This window comes from Diabrotica virgifera, chromosome 2, assembly GCF_917563875.1.
Source record: "Diabrotica virgifera virgifera chromosome 2, PGI_DIABVI_V3a".
Lineage (NCBI taxonomy): Eukaryota > Metazoa > Arthropoda > Insecta > Coleoptera > Chrysomelidae > Diabrotica > Diabrotica virgifera.
This window is the reverse complement of record NC_065444.1, coordinates 64,375,132-64,394,781: the sequence shown is the minus strand read 5'-3', so window position 1 is coordinate 64,394,781 and position 19,650 is coordinate 64,375,132. Positions and strand designations below refer to the sequence as shown.

At 32.1% G+C, this 19,650-nt stretch overlaps 1 protein-coding gene across 1 annotated transcript in view; it reads left to right on the top strand.

The window, feature by feature from the left end:
• The window catches only part of LOC114330079 (small subunit processome component 20 homolog), a 107,008-nt gene that overhangs the window by 75,549 nt on the left and 11,809 nt on the right, over positions 1-19,650 (top strand). Inside the window, exons 13-16 of the mRNA XM_050642607.1 lie at positions 4,663-5,268; positions 5,469-5,639; positions 9,595-9,987; positions 19,441-19,623. Of these exons, the coding sequence (XP_050498564.1) occupies positions 4,663-5,268; positions 5,469-5,639; positions 9,595-9,987; positions 19,441-19,623 (1,353 nt within the window). The remainder of the gene's footprint in view (positions 1-4,662; positions 5,269-5,468; positions 5,640-9,594; positions 9,988-19,440; positions 19,624-19,650) is intronic.

Sequence of the window (19,650 nt, the reverse complement as noted above, 5' to 3'; positions counted from 1 at the left end):
GTACACACACATTCTTTTTTAATTTAAGGTCCATGTAGGGTTATATAAATATAGTATTGGAAACACTATAAAGAGAACCCCCCTAATGTACAGTCCATTTTATCGCAAGGTACCAGTTATTTTATTCATGGTCCTTCGATCCAGATCGAAATGTGGCCCTCTTTTTATTATTCATCAAACCACTATCGTCTATCCATTGACATACATGTAAATTATTGACATTTCGTCCGCATACATTCCTATTAACAATATTTTTTCATCTACATTCAATCCATCCTCTTAATTCTCCATATGACCAACTTCACCCCATCTATTCAATCTGCCATTAACATGACACATTACATCACAACCCTCATTCATACTAAAACCAAATCAATACGTCTTATTGTTTCTTTCAAAGGTCCGTACATGCTCCATTCTTATTAACTATTTCATATACATTTTCTATTCCACCCTCTCCTCCCCCCACCGTTAGCCACATCTTATGAAGGTTTGCTGTCAAACCCTTGGGGTTCTTAGCCGTCTGGGTTCTTAGGAATTAGTCGTGCACCCCCACCCTTCAAGCTGCTAGCAAGTAGAAGGGGGGACATAGGGGTATGTCTGGCTAGCTGAAACCTGTCAAGCAGCGGAGTGGGTCGGAGTTCTTTAGACCTAAATCTGATATAATAATGGGCGCCAGTCCGTTCCAATGGACTACCCTTCGGCTAGGAATGTTTTATTTTCGGAACAGACAATAAAACGAGCTTTAAGTAAACCAAACATGTATTGACTCTTCTAATAAGTAGAACAAATAAATGAATGAAAATAATTACGGAATCGTTAAGTCCTGACAAAACAAAATATTAAATAAATACCAACCGAACAAATGCACTTCTTTTCCAAAAAAACTGTACTACAATTTTATCAATAACATATAAGTTCCTCGTAATAAAAATATAAATTAAACAACCTGTATAACATAACATAATTTCAGCATAATAAAAACATAAATTAAACAACCTGTAAAACATAAGTCAGGCTTGTGATAACAAATTGTTAGTTATTATAAAATATTATTCTCAGCAGTAACAATAAAATTAAGGAAGATGTGTAGATGTACGCAATAGCAAGCCCCGCGTATATAAATATTTGATGTCATTTATAGGTTTAAATATACTATATATAAGTACAAAAGTATATACAAGAACTTACCGCCCGACTATACAACTAAACTTATCTGAATTTAATAGCAAGAGCATTTCTTCCCCCGCCGTCGATATGGCCTTCTATTACTTCTTTTCAGAAAGCCGGTATGGATTTCCAAACGTGATCGGGAGTCTAACAAACCAGCAAGAAGATGTAATATGCGAAACTACTCGCAATTAAAATCCAGGAAACATGTTCAGTAGGAAATATCAGAAAAAACCAATTCTTCATACCCGGAAACAAAAAACCCAGAAAAATACAGCTATGATTGAACTGGGGTTTTTAAATAATTCACGATGTCTTCAAAAACTCCCAAATTCCCATATATTCCAGGAGTCTCAATGGGACATAAGACCGGCAGGAGACGACAAATAAACTTATCCCTTTCGGATAGGCTGACCTGGGAACACTCAACACAATAGGTAGCCCTTATAGAGGGGTGCGCAATAAAATCCCTCAGTACGAGATTGGATTCATCCAAAATATATGCCACCACGCCTCTTTCAAAATTTGCTTAGCACAATGTCTCACTGCCACATGGTACTCGTTTACGGAAGGAAATCCTTCAGCTTCCACAACAGTGTCGCCAATACTTAAACCTATTAGGCCCTAATATATTAGCGGCTCATTTGAATACGCAATTGATAAGTCATATAAGACAATATGTGTTGACTACAAGTAGTACCCAAATACACATAAATAATGATTTATAATTAATATTTTATATCACTAGAAATTGATTTGGCAAGACTGGTAAAATTATGCCTTCACGACCAATTCACAAAAAAACAATGATAGGCCAGTACAGTAAACATTTAATTTATATTTATGACAAATTAGATTTGTGCTCTTGTACAAAATTTAAACGTAACAGTCGCCTAAGTCTGAGTTTCTGTTTAATGATATCTATTCTTTGGATTAACTGTGATAACTGTACACTTCCATCACCCTTACTGTGTTTTCTTCTTGCATTTTATATAAATTTCAACATCGATAAACTATTTAAAGAAATTCAATAGCTAAGAAATTTACATCGACAAAAAATACGTTCCCAATCCTAGGTGTGGCCAAACAAAAAAGGATTTATTATTAATTTTCTTGATTGATCCTATAAGTATTGTTGCTTGACTACCCTCATCGTAGATAAACATCATCTTTCTGCAACTTAATTATATCGTCTTTATGTTCACACCTTTAACAACGAGGTTAATTTTACTTTAATTAATTTGTAATCACAGTAGAGTGATGTTTGTTACTGTTGTTTTAATTTCAACAAGTCTTATACTGTTGGCTATATAACCAATAGGTACTGTCAGATGCACTGTCAGTTTATTCTTGACATCTTTCAAGATTTCCGTTACTATAATAATTAGTTGCCAACGGCCGTTCAACATGTGAGGAACGAATCCAACTCAAGTGATGGTCAGATGGTACCCGGGGCCTAATTCATGTGATATCTAATACATGTTTATTATAATCATTATAGTCAATGTTTCCATGACTGTTTAAATTTAAAGGGTTTTTACCCAAATATTTTCAATTTTGGTGGCTTAGCATGTCAGTATCTTGTCAGCACGGATGATCTGTAATCAGATCGAAAACTAAATCTGCTTTTGTGATGTAGCCCTTTTTAGGGAATTTTAATAAATAAATATACCTTTTAAACAGGATTTTACTTACTTTTTGTGATGTATGTTATACATCCAGCTACAGGAAAACCTTTTTCCTTGTGAATTTGTCTCTTCTTCGTGTTTCCAATGGTTGAAATACCTTTATCATTGTTTATATAGGGAGATAGTTGGTCAGCCCAATAGGAAAATTTTTGTTTCAAATTGAGACAGTCACCAGATGCCCCCACAATTTCTGTCAGGGTCTAAACGTCAAAATACATAGATACCAAGTTGGATACGATCCTATTCATAACGCCCCAACTCGCATACATATTAAGAAAAATAAATATGTATGGAAGGATATATTTAGAAATTGAATTAATGATGTCATGCTATTATATATAATGTATAGTAGCATGACATCATTAATTCAATTTCTAAATATAGTCTTCCATATATTTATTTTTCTTAATATGTATGCGAGTTGGGGTGTTATGAATAGGATCGTATCCAACTTGGTGTCTATGCATTTTAACGTTGCGAACCTGACAGAAATTGTGGGGACATCTGGTGACTGTCTCAATTTGAATCACACAAATTTTCCTATTGGGATGACCAACTATCTCCCTATATAAACAATGCCTTTATATACTGATTTATATATGTATGTTAACTGAACATATATTGGAAAATGCAAATAACAAACCAGTAAAAAGAAATTCGTTGTTACAATGACAAAATAACAAAAATGATTAATGACATAAAATAATAAGTACCCATGGCAAAATAGTAGCAATTGCTTATAAGTTTAAGCAAATACATTAGACGATAATACATACAACTCTGGACATTTCATATTAATATTATGGAAGCAAACAAAATAGCGCCATCTAGTGGTATGGGTTGTAACCAGAAACAATGCATGTAAAAGAAAGGTATTTTTATAGAATTAAATCAAAATACAAATTTAGTTGTAAGATATTTTCTGTAATACATATATTCTTACTTTTTAATTTACATAATTTTTCCTTTTTACTATCGTTAATTTTATTTACATACGCTTTTATTAAAAGATCAAAATATTTATCTATAAAAGTTTTGTGACAATTTGTAGGTACCTACATACATTTTGGAGAGTTTCTTGTAAGTAACATTTTAATTTTAAATTATGTTTAACATTTTCAACACTCCCTTGTATATAATTTTGAAAATACCTTTTAAATGTATCATTATTTTATCTGAAGCTCCCTTTATAAGTTAACCTAAATTTCACACTATCAGGTGTATCCTTAGCCCTAATAATAGAAAACAAATTTCCTATACAGTCTGGGGTTAGCCTTCTTGTAAAAAGAAATTGCAGCTAAACACCCTCTCACGGTTGAATGGAGGCAAAGTAATACAATTTTTACTTCATTTTGTTACCATCCTAGGTATTTGCTGAGAATCCATTTTACCGAACCTATTTTATAAGACATTTTTGTAAAAATACAAACACAATTTACCAAGATTAGCTAATTAATTATCCAAAAATTAACAAGATTAGATTTGTATGTTTACGTTGAGAAAACGTAGTTCAACTCAGTCGGCAGAGGCGCTAGTGGTAACGTGCTTCCAGTTTTCTGTGGGAGTTGGATGTATTATCGTCTAATGTATTTGGTCTAAGTGCCCTCTAGCGTCACTTGACGCGCACACACATCAAACCACATCAATCTTCTCGTCGGACAAGCACAAAGGAGGGCTAAAGGAAAAACTTTACAAGTATATATTCCAGTAATTTGACTTAGTGGCTTTAATAAATTTGATCATATTTTGCATTTCGTTCAGTATTCCTTATGTCATTTCAAATATGTATTTTTACTATTTTCAGTTTTGTTCTACTGACATTTTTGGTACGTTATCCGAAGAAAAGGAAGTGGCCAAGATAGCTGTGAAAGTAGCAGAAGCTCGTCGCTCAAAATCGTACGACACTTTGCAGATTTTAGCCCAGTTCATCACCGAATCGTGCCTTCTTGATCTGATCCTACCAGTTAAGAAAGTTCTGGAAAAGTCGCATTCTTTCAAAACAGCACACAAAGCTCAGGAAGCTCTAAGATATATTTCGTTAGGTTTGGTTGACAACACTTTTGTACCTACAGAATCCCTATTGAAGTTTGCTTACGGTACGTCGTCTAAAAGTATCCCACAATTGTTACCTAAAGAACCGACAAAGAAAACAGAGAAAGATGTCGAGAAAATGAGGAGGGAGAGAGAAGACTGCTTTATAATACCAAAAGTAGCTGGAAACAGGGATTTGTATAGGTTACAAAATGTTAAAACCTCCATTAAAACCAACGCTCATATTCTGGTCGAGTTTGGATTGAGATTATGCTATGTAATGCTGAAAAGAGAAAAAGTTCGCGACGAAAGTTACAAGATGTTTATTGATCCATTTATAAATGTTTTTAAGAATTGTTTGAAGTCTAAACATATCAAGGTGAGTTCAATTATATCTTTTATGGCATTTGAAACTGTTTTTTGTGTATACATTTATTCATGAAATGTGTCATTGTCCCATTTCTAGATTCTTTTACCCTTAACCTGTTTATTTAGCGATTTAAGAAAACAGCAAGAAGCTGAATTTATATATAGACTAGAAATATTTGAAATGTATACATTTTTAATACCCTTTTACAGTTGAGCAGTCTAACATTGCAGTCTTTGGTGTGGGTGATGAAATATGATTTACCCTCGTTGAAGCTCCATATCAAGCCTATCGTGAAGGAGATCTTTGCCATTTTACATAAATATGCTTCTGCCGGACTTAGTAAAGGAGATAATTTTGATTTGGTTGTGGCTGCTTTTAAGGTAAGTTCAAAATATGTAACCTTATCTGCAGACTTAACAAAAAGAAATTCACTGAATAGATTCTTCATTAAATAGATAATTAATCTTACGGTTAGAGTTGGTGCAAAACCTCATAAACCTTGGAAATACGCATGCCCGAAAAAAATATGAATCCTAAAAACATTGACTAATAATTATTGTTAATATTATTGTTAATTTCATAGAATTGTGCGGCAGAGTCGGATCTACATGAATTCTGTATTGCATTATATAGGATGTGGATGGATTAATTTAATTAAACTAGTTAGTAATTAAGTACGATTATATGTTAAATAATTTTTGACAAAACCTATTAAGACACGTTATTTTTAATGTAAGTAACCAACTATTTACACTACTTGAAAGAAGTATGTAATTTTTCATACGGAGAAAAACATTAGGTACTTTTTATAATAATCTTTATGCCAAATATTTAAAATTAGGTTAAGAATTTACATTGCACTTTTGATTATAAATACGTCTTAAATATAATATAGGGAAAATAAATATCAAATTAATGTATGGTAGCAAAAGAATAGGATTTTGTCCAGGCTTCATCCATAATAAATTCTCGGCTGAAATACTCTTATTTTAGTTTTTTTTTCAACATACCCTCAAATATTTGACCATATCTCGAGTGTGATTTAATTTAGCCTGTTTGCTATATCTTAATCATTTGCTAATTCACAAGTGGTTTTTTTGCTGCCACTTCATTTTTAAAATGGCCCATATCTTTTCATTCGGGTTGTTCCGGATGATATCGTAGTAAACGTAACCGAGTGATCGTACTCTGCTAAATAATTAATCTACAGCATATACAGCGGTTTTAGGTTTACCACATAAACTTACTTGCATAGAAATCGGCCCACTTAAAAATTTGGTCATTTTTGATGTCTCGTATTTTCTAAACCTGTTGGCCAATTTAAGTGATTTTTTTAGTATGTTATAGCCTTATTCTTTAACAATATCGATGTAATAATATTATTACTAAACAAGTAGGTGTTATTGTGAAATTAAAACTTAACTGTAGCCTTAGACTTTCTTAACATTTTGCTTTTTGATTCATTCGCTTACGTTGGATAATAAAAAAGTTAGGTATTTTAACAACTACTAGCAACGTTCTTCATCAATACAGGGTCTTCTTCTTCTTCTTCTTCTTGTAATAGGACTATGTCCTGTTTCTTCTGTTACAGTCTTTGCTGCGATCCGGAGCTCCAACTCTCGTACCATCGTTTTTTGGGTCTTCCTAGGGGTCGCTTGGTGTTGGGCTTCTGTGTTTTCGCCCAATGCGCCATACGTTCAGGGTCCATCCGATCTACGTGGTCCCTCCACATGCGTCGTCGCGCTCTTGTCCATCTCACTACGTCCTGAACGCCTAGCTCTCTCAATGTGTCTTCGTTTCGTACTCTATCTCTGAGTGTGATACCTCTTATGGATCTTAGGGTTTTCATCTCTGTTGTTCTCATTATCTGTTTGGTCTTTGTTGTCTCGGCCCTTGTCTCAGCTGCGTATGTCAGTACGGGTCTAACACATGTCTTATAAATGCGGACTTTGCTTTCGGTGCTCATATATTTATTCCGCCAGATTATATCCCTCAGGAAACCAGATATTCTCGCTGCTTTCATTGCCTGCTGTTTTGATTCTTGCCACAGATGCCTGTCGCTAGATATTTCCACACCTAAGTATCTGCAATCCATTACCTGTTCGATTATATGTGTTTCGATTATATGTGCAATACAGGGTGTTTGTAAATAAGTGCTACAAACTTTAGGGCGAAATTGTGCATGAAAAATAATGACCGTTTCATTTATAAACATATGTCCGCAAATGCTTCGTTTTCGAGATACGGGACGTTGAATTTTTTCTTACCAACTGACGATTTATTTACTGCTCTAAAACCGGTTGAGATATGCAAATGAAATTTGGTAGGTTTTAAGAGGTAGTTATTGCGCATTTTTGACATACAATTAAGAATTTTATATTCACCATTGGCGTGCATACGGTTAATATGACAGGGTAATATGACCTGTATGCACGCCAATGGTAAATATAAAATTCTTAGTTGTATGCCAAAAAAATGCACAAAAACTACTTCTCAAAACCTACCAAATTTCATTTGCATATCTCAACCGGTTTTAGAGCAGTAAATAAATCGTCAGTTTGTAAAAAAATTCAAACGGTCATTGTTTCATGCAGCATTTCCCCTTAAAGTTTGTCTCACTCATTTAGAAACATCCTGTATTGATGAAGAACGTTGCTAGTTGTTAAAATACCTAACTTTTTTATTATCCAACATAAGCGAATGAATCAAAAAGCAAAATGTTAAGAAAGCCTAAGACTACAGTTGAGTTTTAATTTCAATATTTTATATACTCTAGAATATTCCACGGGGTGTTACGAACTTTGAGGAAAAAACACACTATCATTGTTACACCCGGTATACAATAACACTTACCTGTTTAGCAATAATATTATTACAGCGATATTGTTAAAGAATAAGGCTATAACATATTAAAAAAATCACTTAAATCGGCCAACAGGTTTAGGAAATACGAGACTTCAAAAATGACCAAATTTTTAAGTGGGCCGATTTCTATGCACGTAAGTTTAGTATGATATTTTGTAGCTCAGGTTTTGTTTCACTTTCCTCGAAAAATATATTCCTTTCTATAACTAAATGTCAACCACGTCAATAAATGTCAAGTCTTTTTCGAAGCTGACCTATGATATTTTTCAATAGTCACATAAGCGCGTTGTACATTACGCTATGACTAAAACGGAATTATAAGGTAAATTGGAAAGAAGTTTTTCTTTCACCCATTTCACATAATTCTGATGATCATGTCGTCATGATAATCATCAGTTTTTATTCCAGTTTGAGACTGAGAGAGAATGCTGGACTTAAACTTATGAATTTATAATTTTAATGAATAAATCATTTGTCTTCCACTTTTTAAATATAAATCCTAATTTCTTCACAACTTTTCTATAACAAGATAATTTACCAGTGTAATTCCTTTCTTTGTAACCAGAGACATGTTAGGGATAGACTTGGCTAGGGATATGCCACTCAATGCATCGGGGTGTGACGTCGACATAGGATTGAGTGGTCTAGCCATCTTTGTCAGTCACATGCGCGGGATCGTTTGGTTAAAAGAGATAGATATACCACCGATCGACTGTTTCCATGCTGTTTCAGCGTTACGCTTTTTTGGTGAGTATGCCGAGTCTACGCTTAATATGTCAATGTTTGTAACAGATTCGTAAACAGCGTTCAAGGTTAGTCTTCTTCGGTCGATATTAGCAAATGTGTAAATGACATTTCTTATAATGTTTTCCTCAAATGCATTAAGTGATGACTTGAGGCTGGACTTGATAAATTGGCTCAAATAAATGCTTTATTTGAGTGAACTAAATTTTGAAGTTGATTTTGCCTTAGTTTGTTTTTATCTTACTTAATTAACCTTTTTATCACTTTCTGATACACCAGTTTTGTTGACTTAACTCTTTTAATTAGAGATAAAGGAGTTGGGCAATATCCGAAATCTGTTTCCCGTTTCATAATAAAATAAAAGATTTGCTTTCCGTGGTTATGTACAACTTTTTCTTTATTACTTTCCCTGTAAAACCACTTCGAAAAAACTAGTTCGACCCTGCCTTGTACCTTGTACTGAGAACGCAGTACAGACATAAAGTGTTTTCAGTAATGTCGAATTTCATCGTTTTGTTTGTAGATAGACGTCACTAAATGCTTAGTCTGGTTCATGAGATTTTGTAAATAGTCTAACAGATTAAGCAGTTTATCGGCTGTGGCTGACTCAGGTTATCTATTTGCTTGCTTGTCTGTATCAATTTATAATATAAATGCAAGGTACAATGTCAACTAAGCATTTTAGTAAATTAAAAATTCGCAGCAAATTTTATCTTACTGTTTTAGGCTATGGCTGTCCTAGTTAGAGAAGTTAAATACCACAGTATAGACACTAACCAACTTAAAATCCTGCTTTTGTATGTTGAACAAGACATACACGATTACGAAAGACAAGCCACAGCCTTTAATTTGTTAAAAGCCATTTTATCCAGGAAAATTGATGCTCCTGAATTAAGCGATGTCATGCAAAAGGTAGCAGAGCTAAGTATAGTCTCAGAAATGGACCACGTTAGAGCTCAATCCAGAGCTGTTTTTCATCAATATCTCATGGATTATCCGTTGGGAAATACTTTGGAGAAGCATTTGGGTTTTTATATCTCCCAGTTGGGATATGAGCTCAGATTTGGAAGAGAATCTGCGATTGAGATGATTATGACTTTGATTAATAGTTTTCCTTTGGTGAGTTTTTAAATTTTTTCATTAAACATTAGATAAAGTATCAAAGTTCAAAATAACTTTCAGTGCGTCATTAATTTGGACGTCACTTAAGATTTTAAGAATGTCGCGAATCATTGCCTGACATTTTAGTTAAATACGATAGTCGCCAGAATATTTATATATTTATATATTTATATATTTATATATTTATATATTTATATATTTATATATTTATATATTTATATATTTATATATATATATATATATATATATATATATATATATATATATATATATATATATATATATATATATATACACCCCAGTATGTTTTCCTCCTCCTTTCGGAAAGCAGCTATAAGTCGTCTTCCAGAAGGAGTGAGTATATGTACTTTTCGATTTGAGTATATCGCTTGAAACACCTTTATGATATGCAGTGTGGAAAAATATAAATCATTTTTTTTTGTTATTTTTTTAATCTACTATTTTTCTCTCCTCCTTACATTGTGCAATGTTTGAATCTTCCACGTGTATAATTACATTATCCATTTCTAACAGGTTTCGGTCTTCCTGAGTATATTTTTGTTACAAAATGCATTTAATAGATTAACCAACCTGTGTTGCCAGATTTAGACGTTTGTCTCGCCATGGCAAAATTTTAAAGGAACTGTGACGTCATGAAATCACCTGTTTGTTCATAGTGATGCGTTTGTTTAAGTTTTATTTTTGATGTTATACCTTTGCTTTAATTTGGTTTTGTTTTGTGGTTTTTAACATTTAAATGAAATGAATACTTGTGGTGAATCTGATAATAATTATTATAAATATATTATTATCTCTGTTTTTAAAATGTTATAGGTATATTTTGTTTTAGTTTAATTGCGTTATGTACCTACTTTCGTTAATGAAAAAGTCGATTTCTAAAATAATATTAATGTCTGTAAGGTGTAAATTTTGTTTATTCTTTTGTTATTTAACTCGGGTTTCGTAAATTTGAATCAACATAACAAAGATATTTTAGTAAATTATGTTTTACTTCAGCATTTGCCCTAAAACGAGTTTGGAATCTTAAAGTTATTGATAAAACATTAATTCTTCAACTAGAAAAATCCATACTTATAAAGAATGTAGGCATCTATTCTATTTATAAATATGTGTATTATAATCAGATCCTGGAAGCTCGCAAGATTCTATTAGAAAACATCATCAGTTTTTTATTCATAAGTTCTCTTTATTCTTGTGGTAGGTATTTGTCATACCCCTATTGGGCTGGCCCACTTTGCACAAATTAAAAAACAACTGCGATAAATTACGAGCTATATATGAGAGTTTTGTACTTCTTTTGGGATGCTATCCTCATCCATTCTTTGTACGTGACCAAACCATCTTAGTTATATTTAGTTGATTTCCTCATTTATTGTATGTGTGACCTTCATTATTTCTCGTATCCGTTCATTGGTGACATGTTCTCTTCTTGATCTTCCAGAAATCCATTTCGGTGACCTCTAACATTTGTTTTGATTTTTCCTTCATATGCCATACTGTGCAGCTGTACGTTATAATGCTTTATACTACGGCATTATAGATCTATTTCTTGTTTTGATTGTTTATCTCTTGTCCCAGAGTACTGAGCTTAAAAGCGTAATTGCTTTCCTGCCCTGAATATTCCGTTTTTAATGGCTCCGTCCAGTGTTCGTGGTTTTAGCTCCAGGTATTTATAATCGTTACATTTACTAATTGTTTCTCCTCCGTCTAGTAGCAAGTCCTGCTGCGTTCCATCGATATTCATATATTTGTCTCTTTGATCTCTAGTCTCCATTTCCTATATTCCTTTATTAGCTTTCTTGTCATGTAACAGATATCATCGTAGTCTTGTCATCGTTGTCTTAACCTCCCAAACAACCCTTTAATTGATTCAACAAAGAGAAAAACGTTGGGAAAGATTAAAATATTTATCGTACCGCAGATATAATTCGTATAGCATATAAAGTATAAGATTAAACTCTTAAAATTCGCGCATTTTGATTATTGAGCTACAACCCCCTCTCAAGAAAACCTACTCATCTTCCAGCCTTAAGAGAGAATTGAACTTAAAATGAATAAAATTAATTATTAAACATCTAATAAATTCCTTACTTGAAAAAACTTTTAATAGAAGAACCTTTCGATTTTTTAGGAAAAATTGAAAAATAAAACAGACGCCATTTCCACAAAAAATAAAATATTTAGTAATCCCTATGCGACTTTTTTATTTTTGGCATAAGTAATGACATCATAAATTTTGACCTGTTTATAGAGTTTTTTTTGACACAGAACGAAATTTATGTTTCTTTGTTAGCAAAGATTTTACTTGTCTTTTTTTTATTTTTGAAGGGGATACAAAATAACCGAGACAGAAACACTTGAAGCCTAAATTTTACTGCGAAAACCATGTAACCGGGGCCCTTTATTTAATCCTTTTAAAAAATGTATTTAAATTTAATAAAATTTTATAGCTATTAAAATTGCCTTTCAAATGGTTTTTGGATCAACCTGATATAATAAAAATTAACGGAGTTATGAAAAAAACAATAACATTTGCTTGGAAAAATGTTTGGAGCATAAATTTGGATGCTATCAACTTCTTCTGTAGCTCAGTTAATAGGTATTTCAAAGTACTTTGACAAGTGTTAAGTAAGTGTATGTTATAAAATGCACCGTTTTCTCGTTATTTAAGCTTGAACGCTTAGATTTGAGTAGGTACTCGCCGAAAAAAAAAAATATACATTAAATTAACTACTCGCTCCGTGCATGACTCCACAATTTGGCATTAAACATATACACATTTAAAATATTTGACGTTAATATGTAATATTTATTTGCCATTTTTGATTAAATTTGTTATACAGACATATAGTCTAAGATCCGAATAGGAGGTAGAAATGTACCCATCTGCTTGCCGGATGAAACATTTTTTTTATTAAATTTCATATATAGACAAACTCGACCAGCATGAGTTGTCTATCAAAATCGTGTCATAGCAATCCCTAAGGGGGAGGGCGTAGTTTTTTGCACAAAAAGGGCGAAAATCAACATATTTATTATTGTTAAATAATAAGCATAAAGCAAACAATATGTCGACAGCGTTACCTCAAGGAATGTCTAAAGAAATATATTGGGACCGTGCAAGTTCGGCAAAGCGACCTCTGTTTCTACGCTCTGTACTTTTATTCGCACTTTTAATTATATTGGCCAATTATATTAGTCCTGGTTGCTGGATAATTGTCAAGACCATAGTCCAAAAAAATAATAAGAAGAAAAAATAAGATGCAGGTTATGTTTAGCAAACGTAAACACTTGTATGTAGTAAATAAAATCAGTTATTAAAATGCAGTACTGCAAGCAAAATACAATTAATTAAATTTACCTTTATATAATAATTGCATATCATATCAATATTGTGGAGCAATATATAATTTTTCTGCCTCAATGACAGAAGGTATGAAATACGTCAATGACGTCAATTTGACAATTTCAATTGACAATATGAATTATTTAAGATAGTTGCAATATTTCTCCGCGACTCGCGCACGGTCGTTTCTCGTTTCCCTTTCCAAGTACTTGCACACCGCGAATACGCAATTCCAGGTGGGTCGGTCAAGTAGTTCTTGAGTTGCAATGTCTACAGCCTTTGAAAAAAGCAGTTTTGAAGAAAAGGCGTTTAAAGTATTGTCAACTTTTATTTTCAATTTCTTTTTTGTCTGTCAAATCGTCAAATGATGTACACCGGAATATCTTTTTGAATCGCGTAGTAATTTACAAAAGAAAATGAGAACAGCTGCTGACCGTTGTTCTTACGTTCAAGCGTGCTAACGTGAACCTGCTGCAAAGCGAGCCGAAGATATTCAACACTATCTTCCTACCTTCGACTCGGTTTGCAGTATCTTCGCGCCAGCGCGCTTGAGCTTAGTGAGAAACGGTCAACAGCTGTTCTCATTTTCTTTTGTAAATTACCCCGCGATTCAAAAACATTCCGGTTTGCATCACTATATGTTTTGACAGACAAAAAAATGAAAATAAAAGTTGACAATACTTTAAAAGCGTTTTTCTCAAAACTGCTATTTTCAAAGACTTTAGACATTGTAACTCAAAAACCACTTGACCAACTCACCTGGAATTTTGTACATATTTTCGTTAGACATTCCTTTACGTAGCACTGTCGAGATATCGTAATACACTTTGTTTTATGCTTATATTTTGTTTAACAATAATGAATATGTTGATTTTCACCCTTTTTTCTGTAAAAAATTTCATTGTTTTGTCTTCTGAGTAATACTAAAAAGTCAAAGATCATTAAAACTAAAAGAAACTTGACAGCGTTACCTCGAGAAGTCATAAGCTAATAAAATCTTTTTGAATTTTTTGTCTACCATGATCCAATGATAAATTCTGATGTCCACCGTTGGCTTATTTTTCAATATTTTCTCTTGAATTTTTTTTTTAAATAGTTTTCGAATTATACTTAATATGCTTAATTAATTTAAAAATAAAATTATTCTCTCATACTTTCAAAAAAAAATTCAAAAAAATGTGCTTAAAATGTTGATTTCAACCCCTACGGCCCCCCTTAAGGATAGCTATGACACGATTTTGATAGGCAACCCATGCTGGTAGTGTTTGTCTATGTATGAAATTTAATAAAAAAAAATGTTTCATCCGGCAAGCAGATGGGTACATTTCGACCTGCTATTCGGATCCCGTACTATTAAGTGTGTTCGCGGAGACAGTCAAGGACTAGTCCACGACAAGTGGAGCATGCGCACTTTAAAATAATATAAATAATACCGTTGATAGATAAATATACACGATATATTTAATATTATTAATTATACAGACAATTAAAATATACGGGGCAGAAAACTTGGTACTGAACGACAGACAAAGAAAAAGATTACAAGCTACAAAAATGAGATAGTTTAGAATAGTGGTGGGAGCAAGAAGATTAGACAAAAGAAGAAACGAAGATATAAGACATGAACTACAGGTAAAATCGTTCAACGAAAAAATTAAAGAAAAGACGTTAAATGGGCTGGACACATGATAAGAATGACTGGTTACATAGAAGTGAAAATGGCATGGGAGACCAAAGCAGTGGATAAAAGCACGAGGGGTACACCAAGCAAAAGCTGGAACACTAATGTAAACGAAATACTGGAGAAAAGAGGAACATCGTGGAAAGAAGCAAAAGTTTTAGCAGCAGATAGGAAGAAGTGGCGGAAATTTGCAGAGAGCAGCATATAACCTATGGGTATAAGAGGCAATCGATTATGTATGTATGTATTAATTATTAAAATACAGGTATATTTACTAATAAACGATAATACATTACATAAATATAATTGGAATTAAAATGCCCATGCGTTTGTCGTGGACTAAAACTCACTATATTAATTTTAATTAATACAATAGTAAGAATAGCGAAATGTATGTTTTGATCTATATTATAGAATTATATGTACACACATCTAAATCAAATGTAAGATTAAACAAAATAAAACAAATATAAAAAATAACTACTAAATCCACTGAAAAACTAGAATGAACACACAAATAAACATAGTTTAATAAACAATGGAAAAATAACAAAACCAAAAAAAAACAGAAACAAAAAACATCAAAAATAAAAAAACACTGAAAAATTATACACGCATTTATTTATGAAACCACTATAGGTAGTCATAAATAAACGGTGCTAATACTTCAAGATATTAGGCGATAAACGACGCGAGAGACCAACAGTCAGTCGAATATTCCTAAAATAGATTTAATTGCATGCAGTGTTGCCCGATTTGCGGAATCCCTATGCTATGTAAAAATATAAACATATATTCAGCGGAAGACCTACCATCGAAAATACCTACATTTCGTATACTGCAGTCAATATACGTAGAGCGGTGGCGCCGCTGCAACTCTCGGTCATGTCTCAAACTAAATTATACAAAATGTTAAAAAAACCATAATAAGTCGTCCCTCTAAAAAGTTGTAGAAAGGTGAAATATGATAAATTAAATCGATTTACATTGATTTCTTTCGCTCCTCCATATACTGTGGAGCTATGTCGGTCGGACGACCTAACATATGAAAAATGTCAATGAATGGAAGAGTGAAACATGGTGGGGTATATATATATATATATATATATTTATATATTTATTTATTATTTATTAAGCGCAACAGGCCTTGTAGGCCTAGGGCTAAAATGTTTACATTTTTGATTACATAAATAATATAATAAATAACTTAATATAACTTACATAACTTATAAAACTTATAAATTTTATTTAATTACACTTCAGTCTTTTTATACACTCCTTCACCACCTCTCTCCATCTCCTTCTGTCCAATGCTAGTTCTTTCCATCTCTCAATGTTACTTTTCTTCAAGTCTTCATACACACTGCCCTTCCATCTTTTCCTTGGCCTGCCTTTCCTCCTCTTTTGTATTGGTCTTCGTGAAAGTACCATTTTTGGCATTCGTTTACTTCCCATTCTCTCGATGTGCCCCAAGTATCGTATTCTCTGTGCTTTGATCGTCGTCGTGATCGTTGGCTCTTGATATAGTTCTTCCAATTCTTTATTGGTTCTTCTTCTCCACTGACCTTCTATTTTCACACCTCCATATATTGCTCTTTGCATTTTTCTCTCCCATCTTTCTAAAAGGTCTGTTTCTGACTTTTTGAGCACCCATGTTTCGCCTGCGTATGTTACTGTAGGTCTGATAACAGTCTTATAAATTCTTATTTTTGTTTTTCTTGATACGTATTTGGATTTCAATAATGTGCGTAATGATCCATATTTTTGATTTCCTTTGGCTATTCTTGCCTTTATCTCCCCTTCTTCATGACCATTTTCATCTATTTTGGCTCTCAGGTAAATAATTTCTTTGGCTCTTTTGAACGAGTATGTTTTTTCTCCATCTATTTGTACTATGATGTTATTCTCTTTTTCTTTTTGGATCTCTCCCATTATCATATACTTTGTCTTCTCTTCATTTATTTTAAGTCCGAATTTTTTGGCTTCTGTTATTATGTTTTTCATTAACTTTTGTAGTTATTTTTTGCTTGTTGCTAATAGCGTCAGATCATCTGCAAATGCTATGCATTGGTGGCCGTTTTTAAATATCGTTTCTTGCATGTTTATTCTGCTTTTCCTGATTATTCCTTCCAATGTTAGATTGAATGCCGTTGTTTATAGTGGGTCTCCTTGTCGTAATCCTTCCTTGGTTTCAAACTTTTTGGATGTATACCCTTTCCAAGCTATTACGCTTGTTGTGTTTCCATCGTCATCTTTACCATCCTGACAATTTTACTTGGTATCCCCAATTCTTTCATCAGTTCGTATATCTGCTGTCTGTTTACTGTGTCGTAAGCCTGCTTAAAGTCTATGAACAAAGAATATAGTACTGTTTTATGTTCGTAACAGGTAGTCTGTATTTCTTTTAAGGCAAATATTTGGTCAGTCGTTGATCTGTTGTTTCTAAAACCTGCCTGGTATTCTCCCAGTATTTTTTCCGAATATTGACTTAGCCTTTTTCTTATACTTTGTGCCAAGATTTTGTAAACTATTTCTAATAGTGCGATGCCTCTGTAGTTTTCGCATAACATTCTATCACCTTTTTTATGTATAGGGCATATTCTTGCTATGGTCCACTCTTCTGGCATTTTTTCTACTTTCCATATTCTTTTTATCAGGTCATATATCTCTTTCTGTAGTCTGTTCCCTCCTGATTTTATCATTTCGGCCGATATTTCTGTTATTCCTGGGCTCTTGTTATTTTTCAAGCTCATTTATATATTTATATATTTATATATTTATATATTTATATATTTATATATTTATATATTTATATATTTATATATTTATATATTTATATATTTATATATTTATATATTTATATATTTATATATTTATATATTTATATATTTATACATGGTGTCTGCGTAACTTGGAACCATATGGGAAACTTTTTTAATATCAATTTTACGAAAAAAAGTCATTCTTTATAAAGTGTTCTGCATAGTCTAAAACCTAAGATGCAATTATCAGATATCAAATTTTGTCAACAGTATACGAGGTATGTCAAAAAATATGAATTTCGCTACGTTTATATTTCAAAATATCAAAAAATTTTATTATGGAAAGTTATTTGTAATTAAAAACCATATTCAAATATGCCATAACAGCCTTCTACTTGAAAAAAAAAAAATTTCTGAAATTTTCCTAAATTACCGATTCCGAACATCATTTTTATTTATTAGACATGTAATAACTCTTTTATTAATAATTTTAGGAAAAAAAGTTATTCTTCATAAAAATCTGTGCATGGTCTAAACCTCAAGATGCAACCATCAGTTATCCAAGTTTGTTAATTTTATACGAGGTGTGTCAAATAATATGAATTTAGAAATAATTCTTTCTAAATTAATAATAAATAATTCTTTCTAAATTCTTTCTAAATTCATATTATTTGGCACACCTCATATAAAATTAACAAACTTGGATAACTGATGGTTGCATCGTGAGGTTTGGACCATGCACAGATTTTTATGAAGAATAACTTTTTTCCTAAAATTATTAATAAAAGAGTTATTACATGTCTAATAAATAAAAATGATGTTCGGAATCGGTAATTTAGGAAAATTTCAGAATTTTTTTTTTCAAGTAGAAGGCTGTTATTGCATATTTGAATATGGTTTTTAATTACAAAGAAGTTTTCATAATAAAATTTTTTGATATTTTGAAATATAAAGGTAGTTTGCACTTGAGCGAAATTCATATTTTTTGACATACCTCGTATACAGTTGACAAAATTTGATATCTGATGATTGCATCTTAGGTTTTTGACTATGCAGAGCACTTTATAAAGAATTACTTTTTTTCGTAAAATTGATATTAAAAAAGTTTCCCATATGGTTCCAAGTTACGCAGACACCCTGTATATTTATATATATATTTATATAAATATAAATATTTATAGAATATTTGCCAGCATATTAATATTTAAACTATTTTAATGAACAAATAAATAAATATAAAATAAAATTTTCACTATACAATATCATAAATTACTAACCTAGAATTACAATTGTCAGTTTACTCGTTGATATCGTGAACGTACTGTCACGATCAAATACTTTTGCGTCAAATTATCTTTACTCACATCATTGATTGGTTATGGAATTCGATAAATTATGACGTATTGAAAGAAGGGTTTGGTTTGAACTATATTAGATGTTCGAATATATTTGCAAAATATTTTTTTTCTAATTTATAATATTTAATACTAACTAACGAAGTATTCCTAGTTTTATAACCACAGTTAACAGAAATTTACTACCTAAGTTGAACATAGATGTCTTAAGTTCACTCGATTGTAAGCTTAAGTACATTTTTGATATTCTGCAGTTTATTTTATTTCGTTTTTGTATTATTTTAGGAAGTACTTAAGACACACAGTGCGACTTTACTTGTGACTCTAGGAGCTAGGCTAATCAATGATGAAGAACCTGAGTGTAGAAAGAGAATAGCCGAATGTATATCTGCTATGTTAAAAAAGCTGCTAAAATCAGATCGAGATCCATTGTTTGAAATTGTAACCACGTGGCTCAAGGATAAAAATGTAAGTTTTGACTTAAAATGTAAAAAA